The 26,022-nt window shown below is 46.9% G+C and overlaps 1 protein-coding gene across 4 annotated transcripts in view; it reads left to right on the top strand.

The window, feature by feature from the left end:
* ERICH6B (glutamate rich 6B) overlaps positions 1-25,453 on the top strand; it is a 61,247-nt gene extending 35,794 nt beyond the window's left edge. For all 4 annotated transcript variants that reach the window (XM_084768291.1, XM_084768292.1, XM_084768293.1 and 1 more), the window contains 9 exons: positions 277-357; positions 4,935-5,017; positions 9,483-9,619; positions 10,551-10,612; positions 13,211-13,374; positions 16,169-16,254; positions 16,420-16,572; positions 19,403-19,631; positions 21,107-25,453. In XM_084768291.1, coding sequence (XP_084624417.1) covers positions 277-357; positions 4,935-5,017; positions 9,483-9,619; positions 10,551-10,612; positions 13,211-13,374; positions 16,169-16,254; positions 16,420-16,572; positions 19,403-19,631; positions 21,107-21,316 — 1,205 coding nt within the window. In that variant the 3' untranslated portion in view covers positions 21,317-25,453. The remainder of the gene's footprint in view (positions 1-276; positions 358-4,934; positions 5,018-9,482; positions 9,620-10,550; positions 10,613-13,210; positions 13,375-16,168; positions 16,255-16,419; positions 16,573-19,402; positions 19,632-21,106) is intronic.
* The last annotated feature ends 569 nt before the right edge of the window (positions 25,454-26,022 follow it).

The raw sequence follows: 26,022 nt of genomic DNA, 5'->3' as shown, positions 1-26,022 counted from the left end.
ATGAGAGAAGCAGAGCGGCTTCCTTGCTTTGCTGACAGGAGTGCCCTGCTATACATCCCCCCAGCCTCTGAGGTCTCCCCGACCTCCAGCCCGGGGAGACCACTGATTTACCGCAGTCACCAAAGGAGGAAAGAAAGAGCGCCCAAGTCAAGGCAGCCATATTCTGCAGCCTTCAGCCTTCCCCTTCTCCATTCAGCATTTGGATGCCAAGAACCTCAGTCCCCATATGTACCCACTGCAGAGCCCAAGACTAAACTCTATTTTCTCTTTTCACAGGAGGATCCTTAAGATCAAAAAAAGCAGGGATAACTCAGGATTCCTCTTCCATCTTAACATTGAAGAAATCGCACTTAAAAGGTAATGATTATGGTGATGGTAAATGACTTAAAAGTTACTACAGCCACAGGCAGGTAAGAAGTGCAAAACTAGCTTGACCTCTGCTCAGAACCCTCCTTCAGCCCCAGGGCCATGGCCAAGATGCCATCCCTGGAACAAAGCATCAAGGAAAGACACTGAAGCAGAGGCAGGGGCATGGATATCCAGAAAGGAAAAGAAACGGTACCTATGATTGGAGGCCGGTGAGGAGATAACGGTTGTCAAACGTAGCTCAACCAATGACATGTTTTGTACACTGGGCAGGATATTGAAATGGACAAAAAAAGTCCCCAAATTCTAACAAGAAAGAAGAAATCAGAAGGGGGGAGGGGACCAATGCTTAGTGGGTGTACACTGCAGGCCCTGGGCCGCTGTGGACTTCTCTCTGCATGTGAGATCTTATCCTCCATCACTTCCTCTGACGCCCTCAGCTACTTAAGAGATGATTTTAAAACCAATTCCTCCAGGGATTCAAAGGTCCACATCCCTGGCAGTCATAGTTTATCCTATTCTTTTCAGCATTTGATGCTGATGAAACAAAGAGGAAGATTAACTATTACCTAGGGATCCTTGCAGAGGGCTGTGGGCCGGGGAACTCGCCCCCAGACGGCTGCTCCCTCGCTAATCCATCTTACACCGAGTCCTTGAGGGGAACCTGGGAACATGCTGGCATTCAGTCCGCAAACCCCCTGGAGGAGGAGGATAAAACAGGAAGTAAGAGTCTCTAGAGGGAGACAGAACGAGCCACCTGGGACAGGGCTAGAAGTCTGTCTCCATATACAAAAGCTTTGCTAACTTCCACACTTAAAGCGGGTCCAGGCTGTGCCTGAGTTCCCAAGGTAAGGGAAACAGCTCTCCTGAGATGTAATGTGTCCCATCGTAGACTAATCCAGTGTCACTGTGATAGAACCTACACGAGTCCTTTACCACTTTATTAAGTGTTTACTAACAAGGCCTAAGCTGACTCCTGTGAGAGACAGAGACAGGAGAAAAATCCTTAGGGTGAGGCTTCCCAAGCTGCACAGCGCCTCTTCATCACAAAGTATGAGCAATGACCCAGAGCCATGCTCAACAGACAACAGTTTAAGGACTAGCCCAAAGGGCCGGGGGGGGGGGGGCCGGCGTTGAGCTGTTCTGATCTTAAATATACGTTCATGCCGTTTTCAGTACCCATAGTCATGCCCAGCAGCTTGTCCAACAAAGTCTTTTGAGCTCTAGACTATGCATCTTGTCCACCTCTCTGCAACTCAGATAACTACCCCTTAAATACAGTTTTCTCCATCTGAGTCCACTGCCACAGTTGTTTTGGAGAAACGTTCTTCAGATGTCAATGCGCGACACAGTTGTGTCGGAAATACACCTCAGTGGAAGAGTTCTTCTCTGGTAATGGTAACCCTGTTTGAATGCTGATTCTAAGTGGCTAGATCTAGAAAATGCTGGTCTTCTAATGGGCTTTACGTTACTTCTGACGATCCATGGATCATAGCCTGGGTAGCCAGACTTTAGGACAGCCTGTAGATTTGCGTCACAGCCAGCTAGTCCAGCCTACACAGGCCAACACGAGTGGAGGAGCTACAACTGATCTAAGTTGTTGTCTGGTATTCATTAATCTCTTGGGTAGGGCTGCCCAAGAGCTGGCCCCAGACTACTCACTGAGTTTTTCCTCCCTCCCCTCATCTGCTGTCAAACAAAAACGTCAGTGACAGCCAGACAAGCCTTACTGGGGACCAGTGCAGTAAGAATAGAGGAGGCAAAAAGGATGTTGGCAATGGGATTTAGTAATGAGAGAGAGAGAGAGAAAGAGAGAGAGGGAAGAGAAGAGAAGAGGAGAGGAGAGGAGAGGAGAGGAGAGGGAGGGAGGGAGGGAGGGAGGGAGGGAGGGAGGGAGGGATGGAGGGAGGGGGGAGGCTCAGTAACAAGCACAGCCTTGGCAAGTGGGATTCACATATCCAAAGAGCAGGCAGAGGTGAGTGGATGAAAATGACTGTAAGGAGGTATCAGAGGAAGTGGATTCTCACTGAAGGCAAGTCAGAGTGATCAGACACATGGCCTCATGGCTTTTCTGAACCCGTGGAGAACCAGGCCCAGGGTCGAGATGCTCAGGTCTCAGGATGTGGAGCCTCCACTAAACGGACAGACTCAGCGAAGCACTTACTACAACTAGGTTTCAGAAAGAAGTGAACATACAGGTCAAGGAGACGGCGGCTCAGGAGGTGAGTAAACTTTTGGCCAAGCAAAGGTTTCTGTCATTAGAGTATGGAGACCATTGTTTTGAGTTCTGGGGGGAGAGATACGCACGGCTCAAACACGCATCACAAATTCAAGTGTGCAGTTCTAGCGAAAGAACCAAAGCAGAGATGCACGGAAATAAGATGGAATCAAAATTTGTTCTTAATCAGATAGGGGAGAGGATGTGCAACCAGGAACCGTGTGTATCAGGCATTGGCCTATGTCAGCCCTGGCTCCTGAGCCATGGTAAAGCTGAGCCTCCTGGTCTTCGCGGCACAGGTGAAGGGCCAGGGTGAGTGACATTGCATGTGGTGCAGGTCTTACGAGACAGGTCCATCTTTTGCTCCTGGCCTGGCACATGACTGTCCCCACCCTCCAGGGGACAGAAGCAAGAAGCCCCAGGAAACCCCCCAAAGGGACCATTACCCACCTGACATCACTAGTGCATGGAGCCCAGTGGCGTTGAACCCAGCACTGCTGCGCACACCCTGCCTCAGGGACACCAAGCTCACCTCCTCCCAGCAGTAAACACTGACTTTCTCCTTCACACAACTGGATTATTCAGTAAAGCCTGTTAAAATAAGGAGTCAGTGATGATGAGCTGTCAGGCACCAGCCAGGCTCAGACTCCACCTCCAGCAGGCGGCAGTGACATCACAACTTAAGAGTGTCTAACACTGCCACTTGCCTGGTGGTCCCTTGGGCTCCTATTGTGCCCAGTTGCTCCCTGTTCATTCCTCTCTGACGTTAGACACAAGGAACTCTGGAGTGCTTGCTTGAAACCCCCCCACCCCCACCCCCGTTCTTGTTGGGTGATCCTGAATGGCTTCTGAAAACTACTGTAGGAACACACTGTGTCTTTAGAATCATACTGCAAGTACCATCAACCTTGCTGTGTCAAGTGCCGCAGTGGGGGTAGCGGCATGTGAGCCCCTGTAAGAAGCGATGGGGAAAATGACCTCCTGTGAATTCTCAGCTGACCCAAGCTTGTCTAGAGCAAACCACGGACAGACAGATGAGATCTACAGACAGAAGGGACCTAGTCAGTCACTCTGTTGGGAACATGAAGGAGTTGGGGCTTTTTCTACTGAAGCCAAAATTAGCAGGTGGGGACCACAAGGAACACCCCTGCTCTGGACCCCAAATGCATAATAAGGACACAGAAGTCAATGAACTAAGCCAGCCCTGTGCCTCCCTACTAGGTTTCCCAGGCTCTCTGGGTATGTCAGCTTGAACGATCTGTGTCATCCTGGAGCTAAGGCAACAAGCCACTGTCATTTTCCTGGGGACCCAATTATCCAGCTAAAGCCACTTCCACTATGGCCTACCTTAGGAGTCATACCTTCCCAGGAGTGGCAGGGGGTTGAGGCGGGGAGACCAGAGAGATAACTGTCAGTTCCACATTCAAATTGCACCCCCATCGCCCGCTGAAGGCCTGAAACCCTTCTCCCGTTCCTGCGCCACCAGGCCCAGGCTGGCCCTAAATGCAAGTGTAAGCACTGTTTCTGGTAGATGTTCTTTTAACCGTTTGGATGGGAGCATCCTCTCCTGTCTTGATTAGGAACGTGAGCCATAGGCAAGTCTAGAACTCAGCAAATTTGTGAGAACTAGATAGAGACGGTTCTTAGAACTTCCCTTGAGACTACGAAGACCTTCTGGCAGCCCACAGAGGTCTCTGACAGCTAGCCCCTGGCCTCCATCTCCTCTGCTGGCTCCCCGTATCCAGGGCTTTTGCAGTTTTCCAACGTGTATAATGTCTCTCCAGTCTCAGTATTGGCTGGGAGAAGGGGAAGGTTGTATTTCACACATACATATACACACACAAACACACACGCACATGCACACACACACACACAAACACACACACACACACACCACACCACACACACACGCGCACACGCACACACACACGCACACACACCATACCACACATACACATCACACATACACACACACACCACACACATACCACACCACACACACACACACACACACACCATTCCCTAGCCATCTGCCTACTCTCCGCCTACTTTATTCAAGCATCACTTTGTCAAGCTGACATTTGCCACACACCAGAACCACTGCAACTCCCTTAAGTCAGCTACTGAAAGCACTTCACCTGTGCCTATCTTGTGACTCCCCCATGTTGAATCTTACAAAATTTGATTCATTTGTTTCATTGGCGACACCTGTGGTTCTTTCGGAACGATGAGAGTGAGGTCATAAATCACTTTCTTCTCACACTTTTTTTTTTTCCTCTCTTTCTTTTCTCACTGGTTTGTTTTTTCCTCCAAACGTGCTTCCCTTCGGTGTTCCTTCCCAAACTGAAAGACTCAGAGACCTTCCAGCAAGAGGCCTTTTGGGAGACACTAATGAGTGGGCCATTTGACAAGGGCAAAGAGGAAGTCTTTGAGGTAAGTGTGTGAAGAGCTACAGTCCCCGACCTCAGAGAAGACACAGGGTTATGTAGCTACAGGAGACTTGGGAATAGCAGGCCACACTTTGAATCCTTCCAGAGCATTCCTGGGGACAAATGGGCTCAGCATGGAGCCCCTATCACAAGCCTCTCACCATCCCCGGCCTTTGCCACCAGAGGACATGAAATGCAACCAGACTTACTATTTATTTATTGCCTTAGTAATATGATTCAAGCTAGATTTCGAATCTTGAAGCTACCTTGTTCACGTGACTTTTAAACACGGAAATAGTAAAAACGATGTAAAATAAATGTTTCAACTCTCCTCTTTACCTCCCAGAAAAAAAGGTATTATAAAGTATAGTGTACTTTATAGACACATCTGGAGATTTTAATACATATTAAATATACTTATTATTATGATAGCACAACTAGCAACCAGGAGACCAGAATATACATTCTGTCTATTTCTCAGTTTTCCCTTGATAATATATTTTGGAAATCTGCATTTCATTATGTATCTTATACCTGTATTTAACTGATACCCTATTCCTATGATTGGGTATTTATCCAGTATATAACACACACACACAGGAGAGAGAAAGAGAGAAAGAGAGAGAGAGAGAGGGGGGGGAGAGAGAGGAGAGAGAGAACACATCTGCATCCCTGACTCAAAAGATGATGACCTCTGTGTGTGGTGGTCCAGACCTGTAACCCCAGCACTGAGGAGCCTAAAGCAAAAAGACTATTAGTTTGAGTCAGCCTGAGCTATCCTATAAAACCCTATGACAAAACAAACAAACAAATAAAGCCAAAACAAACAAACAAAACCCAGGCAGGTCTCCATCCAAGTAAGGTGTGCTGTTTTCCTTTTCCCAGGAGACTGAGACTGCTTCTCCATGAGGGCTGTCACCAGGACCCATCTGATTGGGGGGGGGGGGGGAAGGTTGTGTTGCCCTCTGCACTCAGACTGCCTGCCTGTGGGGCACTTCTCCTCACCTGTGTCTGCTGTGTGCACCCAGCCAGTCTTTGGGCCGTCCTTCCATTATGCTGCTCACATGTTTTCCTTCCTAGTTTGTAAGGGACTTCTTTTTTAAATGTTATTTATTTTATGGGTGTGGGCGTTTTGTCTGCCTGCATATCTATGCACCGTGTACCATGCCTGGTACCCACACTCGCCAGAGGAAGGAGTCAGATCCCCTTCAACTGGGGTTACAGATGGTTGTGAGCCACCATGTGAGTGCTGGAAACCAAACTTTGGTCCTCAGGAGAAGCAGCCAGTGCTCTTCACCACTGAGCCATCTCTCCAGCTCTGTAGGTGCTTTTGAATGTATTAAGGAACCTAGCCCCTTTTCTGACAGCTGTGTTGTGAAGGTCTTTTTCAGTCTTTGTATTACAAACCTTTCATGGTCCTCCCCACAGCATGGTCATTTTTCATTTTTATGTAGTCTCATTGATCAATATTTTCTCCTATGGCTACTAGCTATTATGTTTATTAAAAGGTTTCTTCATGCTCAAAAAGTATTTCATAAGTCACTTGGGTTTTTTTTTCTACTTCTGTAAGGAATCTTTTAAAAGTATAACTGAGGTGTGTTTGAAATATATATATATATATATATTTACACACACATATACATATTGCGTACATACAAACATATATATACTGAGAATCAATTTTACATTTTTAAAAGTCACTCGGCTAGTAGATGGTGGGTTGCAATGGAAAAACTGAGGAGACAGGGATAGGAAAAACTTCACAATATCAGTACAGATAAACAGTAATGATGTCTGGTTGTTTAGGGATATGACATAGAATGCAGAGACACCCAGTAGACTAGGAAAGTAAAGAGAAAGGCATACTTGCATGTTTGGTACACACTGAGTGTTAAGTGCCTGTAAAATACACAGTTAAGGTCCAGTTAAAGCCAAGAATAAGCCAGGTGGTAGTGGTGCATGCCTTTAATGCCAGGACTCAGGAGACAGAAGAAGGCGGGTCTCTGTGAGTTTGATGCCAGCCTGGTCTGCAGAGTGGGTCCAGGACAGTCAAGGCTACACAGAAAAACTCTGTACCCAATATCCACTTTTATAAGACTCTAAGCCATGCTGGAGGAAGATTGTGGTAGTTAATGTTGGTTGTCACCAGACAAGACTTAGAATCACCTAGGAGACACACCTGTAGACCTGTCTGTGAGGGGCTCCCCTCCCTCCCTAACCGTGGGTGGCACCACTCCATGGGCCAGGATCCTAGGCTGAACTCAAAGGAGAAGGAGATCTGGGCAACAGTGCTGAAAGACCGGCTGCCTGTGACTCAGAGGCAGCACCAGGGCACAGACACCAGGACAGACTCATGACAGGCAAGGTGCTCAACAGCTCTGCATCCCTGTGACAAGACACCTGACACAGCTACTCACAGAGGGAGGTTTATTTTAGCTCACTGTCCTGGAGGTTCCTATCCAGTACTGCGGTGGCCCCAGCCACTTCGGGCCTCTGTCATACGCTGAGCCGGAAGAAGCAAGGATGGAGTGCCTCCAGCAGCCCTACCTTAAAGGTTCTGTTCCCATCTTGGGGCACACAGCCTTAGCACGTGGACCCTTCCATGTATATTAAACTTCCAAAGTGGGGCATTCAACATTATCACCAGACAAAATAGTAACCTTGTATAAAGCATGTGTGGGCATGGTTAGCCTGCCTAGGAGAAAGAGTATCACACGGTACAGGCAGCTGCTAATACTTCTGATACTTTTGAGATGATCCCAGAAGCCACTGGGGCACAACTAGACGGAGGGAGCTTGAGCCCTCCTAGTGATACCCTGACATCTCGGTCCACTTGTTACTTCTAATTACTATTATTTTTACTTCTGAGATACACGCATGCACCACAAGTCTTGCTATGCAAACATTTTTTTTTCCCCTAAACAACCAGAGGTTTACCTAGGAGGTTCTTTGGACACAGGACACCTCACCTCACCTCACCTCACCTCTGGGGTAGCAGATAAGCTTACCATCACAAAAAGAATAAATAGCTTCAGCCAGGAGGCTGAGCAAGCACGTGGGATGATCCCGCGTGCTGTCACAATAGAGCGGAGCAGCACGGCCTGGGCAAAACAAGAACCTTGAGAGAACCCACTCACCTGGGGCTACTACCTGGGGGATTACAGTGGACTCTCTATTTTCTGGTGAACAAAGCATGGAATGTAAAGTGTGGCCAGGTAGTCTTCCTATCCCCAGGAAAGGGTCGTCACCAGGAAAGAGGCAGAAACGCCAGCATCAAAAGACCTTAACCTCAAATGTCCCTGAAACAATGGTGTGAGCAATTGGGGGAGGTCTCTGGGGAGAAAGAACAGGAAATCCCAAGCCAGCCCCTTAACCTAGAAATACCCACCAACTGCAAGCTGTCACTGCCCCCACGTCAGATAGAAGCTCGCTTACTGTGGGAGGCTAACAAGTTAGTGGTACGCAATCCACTATCACATATCAAACAATAGCAACCATAGTCACCTCAACTTGGAAATGAACTTCCAACAGGTAGGATCAACCCCTAGCTCCTTTAGGAAGTTGACCTTCATCTTCTATCAACAGAGATGTGAAAACACAATCCTGGGAGGCCTAACCCACAGGTCGGTCATAGTCAGCACAGGCCTGGGGCAAAGTGGTCCCATTTGTGAACACACGAGCACCTTCAAAGACAGAACTGCCGCCCCCCCTACACTAGGTGTCACTAAACCTTGGCACTGAGTAAGCCAGCCACCCCTGGGAGCGCAGGCGTTTGTAGGCTGCAGAAAACCTGCTACCCACTTCAAATGTGGAAGCATGTCTAGAGCCTATAACCACCTCTACAGCCAAAACATGATTTTATGTTCCCAAAAGATTTCTTAGCATACAGATAGTCAACACGGTTGTTCAGGAAAGGGAGCAGGCAAGAGGAGGGGACTAACAGTAATGGGAGATGTCTTTATCCGTGTGTGTGTGTGTGTGTGTGTGTGTGTGTGTGTGTGTGTGTGTGTGTACACGAGCACACATGTTCATTCATGCCACAACATGTGTGTAGCTGTCAGAAACAAGTCCTGAGAGCTGGTTCCTGCCTTCCCTTATTGAAGCAGCCTTTCTCGCTTTTTCTGCTGCCATGATACACACTCCATGCTTTTTGTCTCAAGCTCCTGGGAAATTCTCCTGTCTCACCATATGAACACCGGGATTACAGATGCATGCCCCCACATCTGGCTCTTTCCACGCGTTTCAGTAATCAAACTAGGGTCATCAGGCTCATGCGGCTGTCGCCCTCGCTCTGGAAGATTTCTCTAAGAGAATCCTTCCAGGCTTTCTGCAGGTTCACACACGAACAGTTGGTATCTCTTAGCAATATACTAAAATGCCGTGCGGGACACAGTTGGAGTCAGGAAAGCTATTGACGGACAGAGCCTCAATCTCACTTCCCGGCCATTTCATCCCGCGCCCTTGTGTAGTCTCTCCCCAGCTCCTACCAGTCTGTGTTTAAGGAAATACTCAGCGAGCTGGCGTACCACCACCAGCTGGAAGAGGACCTGGACATGCCCCTGAGTAAGCTGTTGGAGGGTGACAACAGGAAGAAGCTGGGGCTCTTGTAAGTAAGGAGTGAGAGCGTCTGGTCAGCGGGTTCTGGGAAGCCCGATGTGGCCATGGGGCCAAGTATGATCACCACAATCTGGCGGGAGAGGACTGAACTAGAGTCAGGCTGGAGCCCCGAGTGATGAAGCAAGCCCAGGCCAGGCACCAAGGACATGGGTAATGTGCAGGAGTCAGATGCACCCAAGACCCAGTTGCCAGACCCAACATTCACAGGGGAAAAAAACAATCCCATAAGGATGTGAGGAACAAAACAGAAGCAAAGACGAGCAATGCCTCGGCCTGTCTGGATTGACCTGAGCGCAGGTAAAAGGCTTTGATCATTGTGGAAGGTGGCGCTTGGACTGTCTTTAAAGATAAATCACGTAGGCCAAGCGTGCTTGAAGCTTTCCTACCAGGACCGTTTTTGCTGTTTGCCTCCCACAGATATCGGTGTCATTTCTATTTGGTTGGGTCTAGTGATCCGAAAGGTTGTCATGTCTCTGTTTTAAGTTTCAAGGGGTTTCAAATAGTTCTGGCCAGTTTGTGGACAATGTTGCTTTCCAAGCCCGTGTCCAGATGTGTTTCAGGTAAGCCACAGGGAATACGGTTGCAGGAATTTAACTCATACAGCCCCCCTGACAGCCGGACCTTCCTGTCTGCCCCTGGCCCCAAGGTGGCCCTCACTAGATTCATTCTGAAAAAGACTTGGGATCAATTCAAGTACCCACACTGTCGATTACTAGCTGGTGGGAAGCACTGAGGGGATGCCATGTGTCACCCCTTAATTCTGGAGAGCAGTGACAAGAAGGGAATCTGAGTCACACAGAGAGCCCTCGGTCCAGCTTTCCCTGATAGAGTCCACAGCCGCTAGGCACTCTATGCCGTGCGTGGTAGCATGCAAATATGGATTACGCTTGGCTTTTGATGGTCATTTATATCTCTCTCAGGTTGAAGAAAAATTTTGAGAAATACAGAGAAACAATTCTGTGGATTGTGAAAAAACGTGAAGGTAAGCACCATTCTACCTATGTCTGGTCTTTGCTTGTTGTCAGCTAGATTTCTCCTCTCTAATACTATTTGGGACCCCAGCCACCTACCCCTGCCACCACCTAGGGAATGGTACCATCCACAGTGCCCTGTGTCTTCCTACCTCTGTGAACAATCAGAACAATTCCCACAATCAAGACAGACACACAGACTCAAGACTGACCCACAGCCATGCCCACAAGCCAACGTGATCTAGATAATTTCTCATTAAGATCCTCTTCCCAAACAAGCCAGTACAACTTCTAATTTGGAAGTCAACTAATCCAAGGCTCGGCTCACTATAATGTACCAGCATCATGCCTGCCTATACCCTGTCTCTCCGGACACATGAAGCCTAAAGTGTTTGACCTGTCTAAATAGGAAAGCAATGGTTCTAATTGGAGAGTAGCTTTTCCCCTTCATGGTCCGGATGTAGCCAGTTCTAAGGAAACCTGTAGGCGCCCTTGAGATGATGTTCAATTTGCTTCCTGTGTCCGACCTTCTTCCTGGCATGCCTCCCCACATCTATCTCTCTCTCTCTCCCCTCTCTCTCTCTCTCTCTCTCTCTCTCTCTCTCTCTCTCTCTCCACGCTAATTTCCAAGCTAAGGTTGAGTTGATGCGCCACCACACAGGGAGCCACATCAAGAGTGGCTCTGTGCTTATTTTAAAGCCCTGCTGGTAATTTCAGATCCAGGGTCCTTGTGTTTTTATTTCACCTCACTAAATGAGATGGCATCTCCTATCCAGAACCATCTATTCCAATGAAAAGACTACAAGAAGTAGTAGATGCCATGTGCACCCCCTTAATCCCAGTAGTCAGGAGGCAGAGGCAGGAGGACCCCTGTGAGTTGGAGGGCAACCTAGGCTAACAGAGTGAGTTCTAAGACAGGCAAGGCTACACAGAGAAAATCTATCTTGAAAAAACCAAGAGGAAGAAGAGAAAGAGGAGGAGACACACAAGAACCTGACAGAATTTACATTATACGCCATCAAAATGCTAAGCTCTTAGTTTTCTTGTGGTACTAGAACTTAACCAGTGGTTTGGTTTTTTTTTTAAGATTTATTTATTACATATACAGTGTTCTGCCTGCATGTACACCTGCACACCAGAAGAGGGAACCAGATCTCATGATAGATGGTTAGGAGCCACCATGTGGTTGCTGGGAATTGAACTCAGGATCTCTGGAAGAACAGATGGTACCATCTCTCCAGCCCTGACTTAACCAGTCTTTTTTCTTTTTTTTTTTTAAGATTTATTTATTATTATGTATACAGTGCTCTGCCTGCATGACAGAAGAGGGCATTAGATCACACTGTAGATGGTTGTGAGCCACCATGTGGGTGCTGGGAATTGAACTCAGGACCTCTGGAAGAGCAGTCAGTGCTCTTAACCACTGAGCCATCTCTCCACCCTGACTTAACCAGTCTTAACTGGGTCTTATGCATCTGCTGCTGAGCTACCCACCCAGTCAATCTGCATAGTTGCCCCCACCCCTCCACCCCCCACAGTGTGGCACCTTGCACGCACTGCTCCATAGCCATCCATGGTGGTTACAGTCAGAGGCACAGCCCTTCCATTTTAAGGAATCCGGATTCAGACACCTTCCACTTTTGCTTGAGAGTCAATTCTGCCTGACGTCTCTCAGGCCTTTCAATACATTGTTTCTATATATTAATTTTTGCTCTGCCGTTCCCAGGGCCAAGAGCCCCCTCCTGTAGAGCCCCAGTACTTCCTATTGTTTCTGTCAACATGCCCTCGTTCAACCAGGACTCTGCTTAAATGTTACCTTCTCAGAAATATTTCCCTTGGCTACCCTTAGAAAGCCATTTGTGCGCATACCACTTGGCGTCCCTCTTTCTCTGCCTAGTAGCTCTTCAGAGTACTTGTAACCATCCGGCATATCACAAGAGACAGCAGGCACTGCCGCCCCCTGGAGGCTGAGAAGAGTACAAGCAAACTAATGGCCCACCAGTGCCTGCCTCTACCAATAAATGAATATGTAATTTAAAACTAGGAAAGTAATTTAAATAAAAATAATCACAGAGCCCCAGTCATTCATCAGACCTCAAAAGAAAGATTTTCCCTCTATCTTAAATAGCACGTATCATTTATATTTTGCATTAAAAGAATGTATCCAAGATACATTTCCTTTTTTTGTTTTAAGTTATCCCCCCCCCCCCCCGCCCCGAGTTACCCTGTATTTTCATTTAGGAGCCATGTTGCACAGGGTGCTTCACCCATGGCTCTGTAGCGAGCATGCAGCTGCACCCCTGCATCTTCAAGGTGTGTTGGCTGTGCTTCACCGCTGCTTGTCACCCAGCACTGGGATGGCACGCATCAGGCCCATAATGCCACTTAAGTGAATGAATGAAGGAACAGACAGCTGGGGGGGGGGGGGTCTCGAACCACTCTTTCCCATTTTCAAAGGCCTTGCTCCCACTGCTTCCCTGGCACTCCCGCACTTACCCGGAGAGTGGCAGAGCCCTAAAGACCCTGTAGCACCTTTGACTGATGGAGTGTAGCTTAATTTCTCCGCCGATATCGTAACTGATGCAAGTCACCGCTTGTTGGAGCAACAGGTCAGAAGATGCCAGAGAAGTGTGTCACTGTTACATACCTAATTTCAACTCTGGAGCAGCCCAAGCAGCCTGAGCAGCCTGAGGCACAAGTGGTCACAAAGCGTCGTCGTTCTATTGCCAAGATGTTAGCGCTAGACACAGGATGGATACAAGCAAAGATGAAGGTAAAAAGGGCAACGTGTTGCTGTGTTCACTGTGATCAGGCTTGTGATTTCTGGGTCAGGTGAGGCACACATATCATCAGGGAGCTATTGGGCCCAATAGATGAAGCAGACACAAGCAAGAAAACTTGTTCTCAATATGTCAAGACACAGCTGTCTGTGTAGGCTGTTGAAACACTGCCTAGGGTTTTTAGCAGGCCTGGTTGAGACCTTTATTGAGCAATTAGACGTTGGGGGGTGGAATAAAGGAACTGTATAGTGTTGGCTGGAGAGGTGGCTGAGAGAACGCACAGCCCTTTCCAGGGACCTCAGTTCAATTGTCAACACCTGTATCAGGCAACTCATGACTGCTCACAACTCCAGCTCTGGGTATCTGACACCTCTGGCCTTGCCAAGCAACACACATCTGGCATTCACACACACACACATACACACACACACACACACACACACACACAGAGAGAGAGAGAGACAGAGACAGAGACAGAGACAGAGAGACAGAGAGAGAGAGAGAGAGAGAGAGAGAGAGACAGAGACAGAGAGACAGAGAGACAGAGAGAGAGAGAGAGAGAGAGAGAGAGTGTTAAAATAAATAAGCAATCTTTAATAATAATAAACTACATATAATGAATAGATGCTTTCCTTGGTAATAAATTAGAATCAATATTTTAAAACACGAGTGAATAGATACATAAACGGTGGCTCAAGCATAGAATGGAGCTAGAAGGCTGAGGCAGGAGGATTGTGAGTAAGAAATCAGCCTGGGTTTCATATCAAGACCTGACAGAACGAGGAGCAACGGGAGGAAAGGAGGAAGCAAGAGCTGGAGGGAATGAAAGGAGGAGGGAGAAATGGAGGAAGGGAAGAGGAAGAGAGGGAAAGGAAAGGAAAAAATAAAGAAAAAAAAGAGAAAAGTGAGTTGTCAAGCTGTGAAGACACAGGAAGGAAACTTGAGTTCCACATACTAAGTGGAAGAGGCCAGTTTGGCAAGACAGCAGACTCTGTGGCCCAACTTTCTCCCCTTCTGGGCAAGCGACAGGCTGTGGAGAGCATAGTGATGCGTAGCTACAGGGGGTACACAGGGATTTTCAGGGCCTTGAAGCTGTTCTGTGATGACACCATAGTGACAGACACAGGCCATTCACTGTACCTGTGTCTAAACCCACAGAATGCGCAACCCCAAAACGGACCCTCGTGGGAACTACAGAAGTGGGGGGTGGCAATAGTGCATCAGCATAGGCTCATTCATTGTAACAAGCAAATAACTTCAGGAAGAGATACTGACTGAAAGGCTGCGGCTTGGGAAATGGCAGGAAGTGGGACTCTCCACACTGCCCCTCAGCTTTGCTTTGCCCTGCTCTACGACACGCAGTGTAGTTTTGAAACTTGACAGGCGTCTTACTCATGACTGATATGCTAAAGCCATGAGTGGAAACTACGCTCGAAACATCAGTCACTGCGCATGAGCACAATAAGACACCCACCAGGAATCTGAACGTGTGCTCAGAGCATACACATGCCCCGGTTGCTAGAGCTAATGTGGTGAGACTGAACGCCACAGTGGAAGGGTGCGCTGCTGAGCAGAGCTTCAACGCACGGTGAGCAGGAAGCAGAGTTAAGTATATACGAAGAATTAAGACATAAGGACAGACAATGTTGAGGTTTTTAAAAACAGCATATGCAAGCTTTGTACAACAATAAATGCAAAGTTTTACCTAAAATGAGAATTTCCTAGAAAAATATAACTTACTAAAACTAATTCAAGAACAAGATTTTTAAAAACTAAATTTGCCAGTGTTAGGGGTCGGGATGTGTTCTCTTAAAAGGACATGTTAAGGTCCTAACTTCCTGTGTCACAGTGTGGCCTCATTTGGAAACAGCATCCCTAGGGATGTAATTAGTCAAACATGAAGGCATGCTGGAGAAGGGAATGGTAAGACAGGGCCCTACCCACTTACAAGCCATGGGAGGACACCGGTTACCACACAGAAACAGAGGCAGAAAGTTGGGGCATGGCGGCCTATCACCAAGCACTCAGGGGGAGACAGGAGAGATACAAACCTTCCTCCCAGGTTTGAAAGACCTAACACTACTCAAGAGGCAGAGGGAGGCAGATCACTGTGAGTTCAAGGCCAGCCTCGTCTACAAGGTAAGTCCAAGACAGGCAAGGCTACGCAGAGAAACCCTGTCTGAAAGAGAAAGAAAGAAAGAAAGAAAGAAAGAAAGAAAGAAAGAAAGAAAGAAAGAAAGAAAGAAAGAAAGAAGAAAGAAAGACAGACCTAACATGGCCCACAATTTTATTTCAACATGTCACGCATCTGTAATTAAGATTTATTTATGTGTATGTGTGGTTTACATGCATGTGCATATGTGTACCATGTGAGTGTCTGCTGTCTGTGGAGGTTAAAAGAAGGCGCTGGATCCCTGGAGTTAGAAATAGCCATGAGCCATCATGTGGGTGCTGGGAATGAGCCTGGGCTCTTGACTGCTAAGGCACCTCTCCAGCCCTGAGAATACAGTTCTCTAAAAGCTAGACAGCCAAGGTGATTAAAGTCATAGTTTGTATCTACCTGTGCACGCCCCAGCCACTCACACACTTACCACTCCAGTTCAGCGTTCTTCTCATATGAACGGGTAAACTGTGACCCTGAGTGCTCCCATGGAGCTGCTAAGAGTCACAGGCAAGGCAGCATATGGTGCTCAGCGCACATAGATGCAAGGGCTGAGCATGTTGTGACAACACCTTGCTTTGATGGACAGCTGTCACCTGCCTGCTTCCCTTGTCTCTTCTTCCCAGCTACATCAAAGTGATGGAAAAATAGCTGCCTACCAGAACGGAAAGGCCTTCCAGATTCTTTTTCCTGACGGCACAGGCCAGTTATAGTATCCGCTGAGGAAAAGAGACGTTCACGTTGACACCTAAAATGACCACAGTTCTGGCCCAGGGTGTGGGTTTTGACTGAGGACTATGTCCTCTTTGGGGCCTGACCCTTCTCTGGGGAAGAGGGGCTGTCCCAAAGAACTGCTTGTGCCTTAACCAACTCACAGCTATCCATCAGGGAACCTGGCTCTACTCATCTCCTGCAAAGGAATCGCAAAGGTCACGTATATTGTTCTGGAGGACAGTGTAAAACCGAAGGTCCTAGGCCTTGTCAACAATTCTGGCCATGCCACCTTCTACGATGAGGATGGAAAGATGTGGTAAGTTCTCGTCTTGAGACCCCAACACTTTGGCCATGTGGAAACAGTAATGGTGCAAGTTTGGTCCCTGTCTCCTAATTTGTGCATGTCGGAAACATGAGAAGGGGGTACCACAAACGATGAGGACCATAGGACCCTGGCTTCACCTCTAAACACCTCCCAAGAGTCCAACCTTGTGAGAACTGCCCCCAGAATGCCCTGGGTCCCGCTATTCTAGGAGCCTGGAAATGGGACTTTAGAGACAACAGACATCAAATACAGAATCCAGAGTCGACAGGCATATTCTAAATATTGCATTAAAATCAAACTTGTTTCTTAAGGCTTTAGTTCTGGTAACGGTGAAAGCATTCAAGGTTACCAGCTTCCCTCAAGCCATCCCTCGCCTTTCTTAGGTGTTCAGTGCTTCTTGCTCCAGCTGAAGTGGTTCTAGTGTTGGAGAAATAGGTCATCTTGGGTCAAATTATTTTCATCAAAGCCAAATTCACTTTTAATTCTAAATTATTTCTCTCATCCACCTGGCTTGGTTTTTCAGACACCATTTCTGTCTTCTTTACTCCGAGTACTGTCTACTATCCCCCGAAGGTCATTCATATAGAACATGCTGTCTACAAAGTCAGATCCCAGATATAGGAAGCGAGGGTCTTGAGACAAGAAATGCAATTAATGATCACAAATCTTGTCTGGCGGCATGCAGTAGGGTCTCTTCTTTCTGAAGTTTTAAGGCCAGCGGAGAACCTGGAGAAATCTAGAACCCAGTCCCTGTAGGTGAAGAAACATGGATTCAAAAGATAACAGTCACTTGTCTTGAATTGTGCATAGAATTAGAAGCACAAGATCTTAGGGCATTTACTCTCCCTGGTATCACAGACATGAGGACAAATCATAGAGACTTTGTTCCAGAGACCTCCAAAATGATCTCTAGACATCCAGAACAGCTGCTGAGGCTTTGCTTGACAAAGTTCCAAAGATTCAGCCAATCACCACTGCCCTTAAATATTATGAATGGTCCAAGTGTAGTTTTGCCTTAAAACTGCTTTGAAATCTGCTTTTTCTTCTAAAACTGTCTATTTCTCGGCCCTAATGAAATTCACACAGGGAAAACTTTTTCCCACAAAGAATGTTGAAAGAAGGCATCTGATCAAAGACTTGAGAGAGTTTTGGGTTTTGAGTGTGAGCACCCAAGCAGAAACTGCTTGAAAGAAAGTTAGGACCTTGACATAGAAGTACCTGGCTAGATACTGTTAGCTGTAGAAAAGTTTCTTTAGAATCTGATTTGAGAGCACTAGAAGGTGGGCTTAGAATGTCATGATTTTCAGATATTTTACAACAGAGGACTGCTTGGCAGTTAGTCTAGGCTTAGATAGCACACCTGTTGGTTTGGGACTGGGAATAAATCAAGTTTTTTTTCTTTATTAGAGAACATTTAGCTCAAGCTATGTTGCTATGACAATCACATAAACAAAATGGCTTTAACCTGGAGAAATTTATGATTACATTTTCCTGAGTATTGTTTAAGAAATTTTAATCAGGTCATGCTGACCATTGCTTGGAAATTGATTGATTTTTGCTATATGCCTTATTGTAGGTTATACAGAACTGTTTGTATTTCTTTGTTAGACTGTTCTCTTGCTTTGTTGATTTTCAAATGCCCTATTGATTGTAAAAGATGAAAAAAATCATGATGTAATCTGTAATAAAAAAAATTGAACTTCAGTTTAAATAAAGTACTGGGGTTGGCCCAAGGGGGGGGGGTAACAGAGACAGAAAAGTAAAAGTAACAGAGAGCAAGGAACACAGAAACAGAAAAATAAAGTTCTCCTGGGCTTTAAGACCTTTCAGTTTATACCACACATACCTGGGTCTAGTATTTCTTTTATCTTCAGTTCCTCAATCTCTTCAACAGCTGGCTGCTATAGCCAGTTGTTCCCCAACAGTTGGTTTCCCTTAACCAGCTGTTCACAGCCTGCTCAATTCCCCCTACCTCATATCCACCAAGACTTTTTCTTCTCTCCTCTTCACTGGTTCCCAGAGATGGTCTGTGGGACCCTGATATAAAGTTAGCCTGGGAATCATTAAATAGCAGTTCTGACCCCAAGGTCTGCCAACACCCAGAGGTCAGGGAGAGAGTCAGAGCAGGGATGAGAGCTAACTCCATCATCAAGATCCTGCTCTGTGGGTGTGGGATGCATAAGGTAGAGAAGAGCACAGCAAAGCTCTGAAGGGAGCACAGGAGAGGATGCTGTGTTCCATGAAAGGGAGACCATGACTGCATCTGAAGACAGAGACTAGACATGGGTGGACATTCCTTGTTGGAACCTCTCTATCTACTCTCTTAGTTAGGGTTTATATTGAAGCTCCATAAAGAAAAAAGAGCAACATGGGGAGGGAAGGGTTTCTTAGTCTTGCACATCCGCAGCGGTGTTTATCATCAAAGGAGGTATGGATGGAAACTCAAGCAGGGCAGGGACCTAGAAGCAGCAGCTGATGCAGAGGCCACCGAGGAGGTGCTGCTTACGAGCTTGCTGCTCCTGGCTTGCTCAGCCTTCTTTATTATAGAACCCAGGACCACCAGCCCAGGGACGGCACCACCCACAATGGGCTGGGCTTTCCTCCATCAATCACTAATTAAGAAAATGCTCTATACAGTTGGATCTTATGAAGCCATTTTCTTGAGGTTTCCTCCTCTCAGATGACTTTAGCTTGTGTTGAATTGACCTAAAACTATGTAGCCTTCCCACCAAAACTCTGTGGGCCCAGGAGGAAAAAGGAAAGCAGGAGAGCTGTCCTCCAGCCCCCGCATCGTATTGTCTGACACATCTCCTTCCCCCAGGTTGTGCCTGAGCAAAATCCTGGGCTTTTACTTCCCCAAAGACAAGCACCAGAAGGCCTGGAACTGGTGGAATCTGAGAATGCATGTGCACGCACCCCCTGTCACGAGCATCACTTTGAAACTCAACAAGTACATCCGTATACAAATAAGTAGCCAGGACAAGATCGTCTTCTGCTTCTTCACCCCCAAACAGAAGCGGATTTGTTTAAACATGGGCACCAGGTTCAAGGTAAAGTCTTCTTCACTCTCCTGACCAGAAATCAAAGAATGGGATTATAGGAAGGGGGTGGGGGAAAATATAGCCCCAAGGATCCCCACTATGTGACTGCCCTCCTCCAACTAGGCTGTGCCTCTGTTCTCCATCACCCCCGATAATAATGCCATCATATTCTGAATCCATCAAGGGATTCCATACCTAAAATTGTCATATACAGAAGTGTGCTTTAGTAATCTCCAAGGTGATCCTCACTCCAATCAAGATTGACAATTGTCTTAGGGTTTGTGTTGCTGGAACAAAACGCCATGACCAAAGCAAACTGGGGAGGAAAAAGTTTCTTTGGCTTACACTTCTATATCACTGTTGGTCATCAAAGGAAGTCAGGACAGAAACTCAAACAGGGCAAGAACCTGGAGGCAGGAGCTGATACAGAGGTCACGGAAGGGTGCTGCTCACTAGCTTGCATGCCCTGGCTTGCTCAGCCTGCTTTCTTATAGAGCCCAGGGCCACCAGCCCAGGGATGGCACCACCACAATGCACTGGGCTCTTCCCATCAATCACTAATTAAGAAAATGTGCTATAGGCTTGCCTCTAGCCCAATCTTATGGAGGTATTTTCTCAACTGAGGTTCCCTCCTCTCAGATAACTTTAGCCTATGTTAGGTTGACACAAAACCACCCAGCACAACCATCAAGGTTAACCACTGTCTTAGGGTTTCTATTGCTGTGAAGAGACATCATGATCATGCCAACTCTTATAAAGAAAAACATTTCATTGGGGCTGGCTTACAGTTCAGAGGTCTAGTCCACTGTCATCATGGCCAGAAGGACGGCAGCATGCAGGCAGGCATGATGCTGGAGAAGAGTTCTACATCTGGATCAGCAGGCAGCAGGAAGAGAGTGAGCCACTGGCCCTGTTTGAGCACCTGAAACCTCAATGCCCACCCCCAGTGACACACTTCCTCCAACAAAGCCACACCCACTCCAACAAAGCCACACCTCCTAACAGTGCCACTTCCTATGAGCCTATGGGGGCCATTTTTTATTCAAACAACCACAAACATTGTGCCGTCCTTTTCTTCACACGCATTCGTGAAACACGCCAACACCTCAGGCTTACACATCAGTGAAACCAATGCCCCAAAGAGCTTCACTTGTTCACAGAAGCAGTGTCAGAAGTCGAGACCAGAATCAAGGTCCTCCCTAGATGCACTATTCTCACATACACACCCCCAAGATGGCACAGAACGGCAAACACAAGGGCTGGCTCACCTCTAGTTTTGCTGGAAAGCAGCGTCAGCCTGTATCAGCAGCTTACGTGACTATAGGATAAGGAAGGCCAAAAGTAGCAGAACTTATGAGTCAGATCTGCCCTGGAGGGTGAAGGTTCTAGAGACATTCATCTTGGCCAGAGTGGAGCTAACTTCTGGGTTGGGCACAGCGTCTGAGCAGCACTGATCCTCACCCAGTCATCTACCTACTCCATAGATTATAAATCCAAAACTGATAAAAGCGATGGAAAAAAAGGTGGTCCTGGAGAGAGACCCCCGCCCAACGTCATGGAAGATCCAAGGCCTTCTGGGAAAAATAAGTCAGTGCCTGAATCTCACAAGCCTGTCTGAATTGGAAGCCTTCATAGCAGTAGCCCAGGTGGCGCTCGAGGACCTCCGTGAGAAGAAATCTCGAATCTGGTTTTAGGGCTGCCAACAAATGGTCTTGGGCCTCCACGACTCGTCTTGAGAAAAGAGAGGCCTCTGAAGCTACAAGGAACCCACAGAGACCTGTGTATGTCTTTGAGAGTCAGATTTGTAGTTCAGGACCTGTTGTAGCTCCTTTGTTGGGGGTAAAAAAATAAGAGTTTGGGGGGAGTTAAACTAAATCTGTGGCTGAACACAGAGAAGGCTTAGTGGAGACACACAGCACCTCACTGGCCACCATCTGTCCCCTTGCTCCCACATCCCTACTCTAGGCTTTGGCACATTTGAAGAATGATACAGAGCACTGTTGCCCATGCCACGCTGGGAATGTAACAGAAAACCCTGCCTGAGGACAGCACTGTTTCTGCACTGCCTTTAAGGCTGTCTCTAACACTGACCCTATCACAGACGGCCAATTGTCCACCCAGTTCTGTCACAACAAAAGAAAACCTAGACAGAAACCTTAAAACGTCATGCACTTAGTTGCCTAAACTAGAAGTGAACTAAGGCCCAAAAGACCCAAGGATCACTCTGCAGATAGCTGGAGCTCTCTGGGTCACTGAGAACAGTCAACTCGGTAGCTGGGCCAAAGCAGGAAATGTGTAGTCACCTAGCTGAAACAGCCAATGACCTCTGGAACAGAGCCCGGAAGACCTTGTCCTGGCACATCTAGCTTATTCTAGAGAGGCTTTCTGTACATCTCATCCATAGGCGTCTGTCTCCTGAGCATTCTTGAAGACCCTAGCTGTCTCTGATTCACCCTGCTTCCATTGGACGCCTTTGGTCCAATCCAGTATGGTAACGGTGGACGGAATTATGTACTAAACAAAGCTCCATGATATCTAGGCATGGGGTGGAGTAGTTTGTAGAAAAGGAGGAGTTGAGCTTGGTGCGCCCAACCCCTGGCAAAGCACCTTTTTATATAGACGTGAGGTGCCCGTTCTTTCCAGGATGACCTTAATCCCAGCCCCAACCAAGACAACCAAACACTTCTCGGCCCAGGCTTGCAGTTAGCCATTCTCTAGTGTGAGCAGTGCCACCCAAGTGCCACCTCTGAGGCCTACTTACTTGTCTGGTGACTTACCTCTGGCTACCACCCATCTTCCACAAATGTCACCATCACCTGAGCAGCGGAAATGGAGCTAGAGAAAGAGGCTTCCGAGGTGCCACATAGTCACACTTGTGGGGCTTTCACGCCTTATTGGTGAGTGGTGTCACTGCAGAAACAGAACACTGTTACAAAGATAATGAGCCATGACAAACTGGCACATTCCTGGTGTTGACATTCCTCTGCCCACCAACACCAAAGTTTTAGTGGCCTCTTGGCACATCTATGCCCCCATGTACATAGAATCCCTTTTCCTTACAGCTGGGCTTGGGATCTTAAATGTTCCCCCTTGTCCCACCTTAACTGTATCCAAGGCTTGGTAGCCCAGCCTGATGCACTATGGGTGAGGCCCAGTGCAAGGAAGCTGGGTAACTGGGGTGTGTCCTCTAAAGAGACCCTGGTCCCCTCTTTCCTTACTTCCTTGATGCATAAAATAAGTAGCTCTGCTCCATCGTTCACCTCCCACCATGACACTCAGCCCACCAAAGGCCCAAGGGACAGGACCAGACAAGCGTGCAGTGAAGCAGCCGTGGACCCAAATGATTCTCCGTTTTACGTTGTCTCAGGGCCCCACACATTTGTCAGGACAACTTAAAGCTAGTCAGGCATTGCTTCTGTCCCCAGTGAAGACGAGGGCTATGGAGCCACCACCACCTCTCAGGCTACTGCCGTAGACCACCCTGGCAACTAGTTCTGTTGGAGAAGGGGGTACAAGTTTGGTACGGCCAAGTGCATGTCTACTTTGACAAATATTTCATGGATTTGGGACGAACGTATATACTATAAATTTAGAGAATCTAATTTACTAATGGGAAAACTCAGGAAAATTCAGGCTTTGGTTGATTATATAAGACAGCTAGTCTCTTTATAACAAAATCTTACAAATGAAAGGAGAGTTGGTCATCAAAACAGTTGAGGGTGGTCTAATCAAAAGGAACTGAGGAGGACAGGCGAAATGGTTTGGTGGGTTAAGTGTGCTTACAGACAGGCATGAGGAGCTGAGCTCAGATCTCCAGCACTCAAATGCTGCACACATGTTAGGGGCCATCTATAACCCCAGCACTCAGGAGGGAGGGAGGGGATCCCTGAAGCAAGCTGGATGGCTAGACTTCTCAAATCAGGGAGCTCTGAGTTCAAGCAGGAAACCCTGCCTCGATATATAAGATGGAGAATGACCAAGGAAGGCTTCTGGTATCAGGTTTGGGTCTACACACACACACACACACACACACACACACACACAAGCACATGCACACACATGCATGCATACCACACCCAGGCATGGACAAATGAGGAGAGGGGGGCTGAAGAGATGTGACAACCAAGGAAAAAGTATAAATAAGAGACTTAGAAAAATCTGTAAGATAGTAGAGGGGCAGTAAGTAAGCTGATACATACTAGATACTGAATTTGTTTTTTAGATGTGGTAATAACGCAAAAGAGTATTATTCTTTTAAGAGGTTGACGCTAAAATATTTAGGAGCAAAATGTTTTAAGTACAACTTGAAACCACTTCAGTAAATGAATGTGTGGTTTTACACACTAACTGAAACTCAATTAAGTGTGTAAAAGAACCTAATCTGGTAAGGAACTTGTCTTAAGATATACATACAAGAAGCCTGGAAGCTATATGCTAAACCCTGAATGGCTGGCTTTGGGGAGGAGGTGGTTCACTTAGGAGACTTTCATGTTTGGTACCAGAATTCAGACACTACAACTGACTAGTGGTGAGCCTATTTGCATAACTGGAAAATCTTTTTTTAAGGTGTATTTTAAAGGGGGAAATAGAGATTTTGTCAGGTGACTGTATAAACAGACAATGCTTTCTACCGGCCCCCACCCTTTTCAGAAGGGTTCTTACAGAAGCAAGGTGTGAAAGCCAACATCTGTAAAACCACCTCTACGTAAACTGAGGCAGGGTGACTGCAGAGCTGGAGGCCAAGCTGCACAGTGAAACCCTGTCTCAATCAAAGACAAAAGACAAAACTAGAAAACAGACACCACCCCAAAGTGGAAAAAAGTCAAATGCCCATCCTGAGTTGGGTATACCACCACCTCCATGTTCCTTTAACCCAGTGGTTCTCAACCTTTCTAGTGCTGCGGGCCCTTAATACAGTTCCTCGTGTTGTGTTTTTGATGCTATTTCATAACTGCAATTTTGCTATTATTATGAACCATAATGTAAATATTCCTGGAGATATGTTTGCCAAAGGGGTTATGACCCACAGGTTGAGAACACTGCTTCAACTGACAGCTCTCTTTAAAAGACTGACTGTATTTATAAGGTACCAGCAAAGAATTTAAAAGATCTAGGGTTGTTAAAACAAGAGGAAAATACAAATTTGTTTGTATTATTGTAACAACACTACTTAATTTCAATGAAACTATCTGTACTAACAGACTTTCTCTCACTCTCATTTGGATCTGGAATGTATCCCAAATGTCCATGTGTTAAAGACTTGTTCTCCAGCCAACAGTGCTGCTCAAAGTAGTGGGGGGCCTTCTGGTTGGTGGGCCCCTCAAGGGTTATGGGACCCGCATGCTCTCTGTCTTCCTTTTTTGATTCCAAGCTGTGCAAGGAGCAGCTTTGCTGTACCATGCTCCACCGCCCAATGCACGCAGCTCAACCACAGGCCCCAAAGCAATGGGACTGCAATATACATTATAATGGTAAACTGTCTAGTGCTGTACACGCTGTCCCTAGGACTCATGTTTATGTCAAGAGTCCCCCATGGCCCTGTCCTGGGTCAGGCTGGCCTACTCAGGTTGAGCCAAGGACAGGGAAAACCAGCAAGGTGGTGAACCGTTCCCAGCAGCGGTTACTATTGGTTGTCTCGGGTATAAAAATATCTACCAGGGAAGGGGAAGCCGAGGGCTCACCCATGAAGACATGCTCACATTCACATGCCCCACTTTGATGATGTTCCTTTTGTTTGCTCTCAGTCAGGCTGTCCAGTGTGTGCTGGATCCTAGTGCCTGATTTGACACTGCTTTGCTATTATCTGAGGCTTCTAATCTGTTACTTGCTACTTAATCTGCTTGTGCTTGCTACATAATTAATAAACTCACTCAAAACCAAGAACGGCTATGGTAGATTATTCTCTAGGCTACAGAACAGTCCCAGTCCCCAATAAATAAATCACGTTGAAAGCCAAAACAAGCTTTTTGTGTTTGTAAGTTGATTTGTCTCAGGTATTTGTTACAGTAACTTAACAGAAAATTGACACCCTTTTAACTAGTGAAGCATTAAGGTATCTCAAAAGCCAGGGATGCTGGCACAAACCTCCCAGTACATGGGAGGCCGAAGCAGGCAGACCTGAGTTTGAAGCCAGCCTGGTCTACAAAGAAAGTTCGAGGACTTCCCAGGCTGTATAGAGAAACCTTGGCTCACAAAACTGAAAAGAAAAGAAAAGAAAGAAAGAAAGAAGAAAGAAAGAAAAAAGAAAAAGGGAGGGAGCAAAAGAAAGAGGGAGAGATGGGGGAAGAGATGAAAAATGTCCTTTCACAATTAATTATTACACAGTAAAGCTTGGGAAAGCTAAGATTAGCTGAGTGTACTGATGTCAAAATCATGGCTACCGTAAACACTACTGCTGGAA

Source organism: Acomys minous (genome assembly GCF_964271855.1).
Source record: "Acomys minous genome assembly, chromosome: 18".
Taxonomy (NCBI): domain Eukaryota; kingdom Metazoa; phylum Chordata; class Mammalia; order Rodentia; family Muridae; genus Acomys; species Acomys minous.
This window is presented reverse-complemented; position numbering and strand designations above follow the sequence as displayed.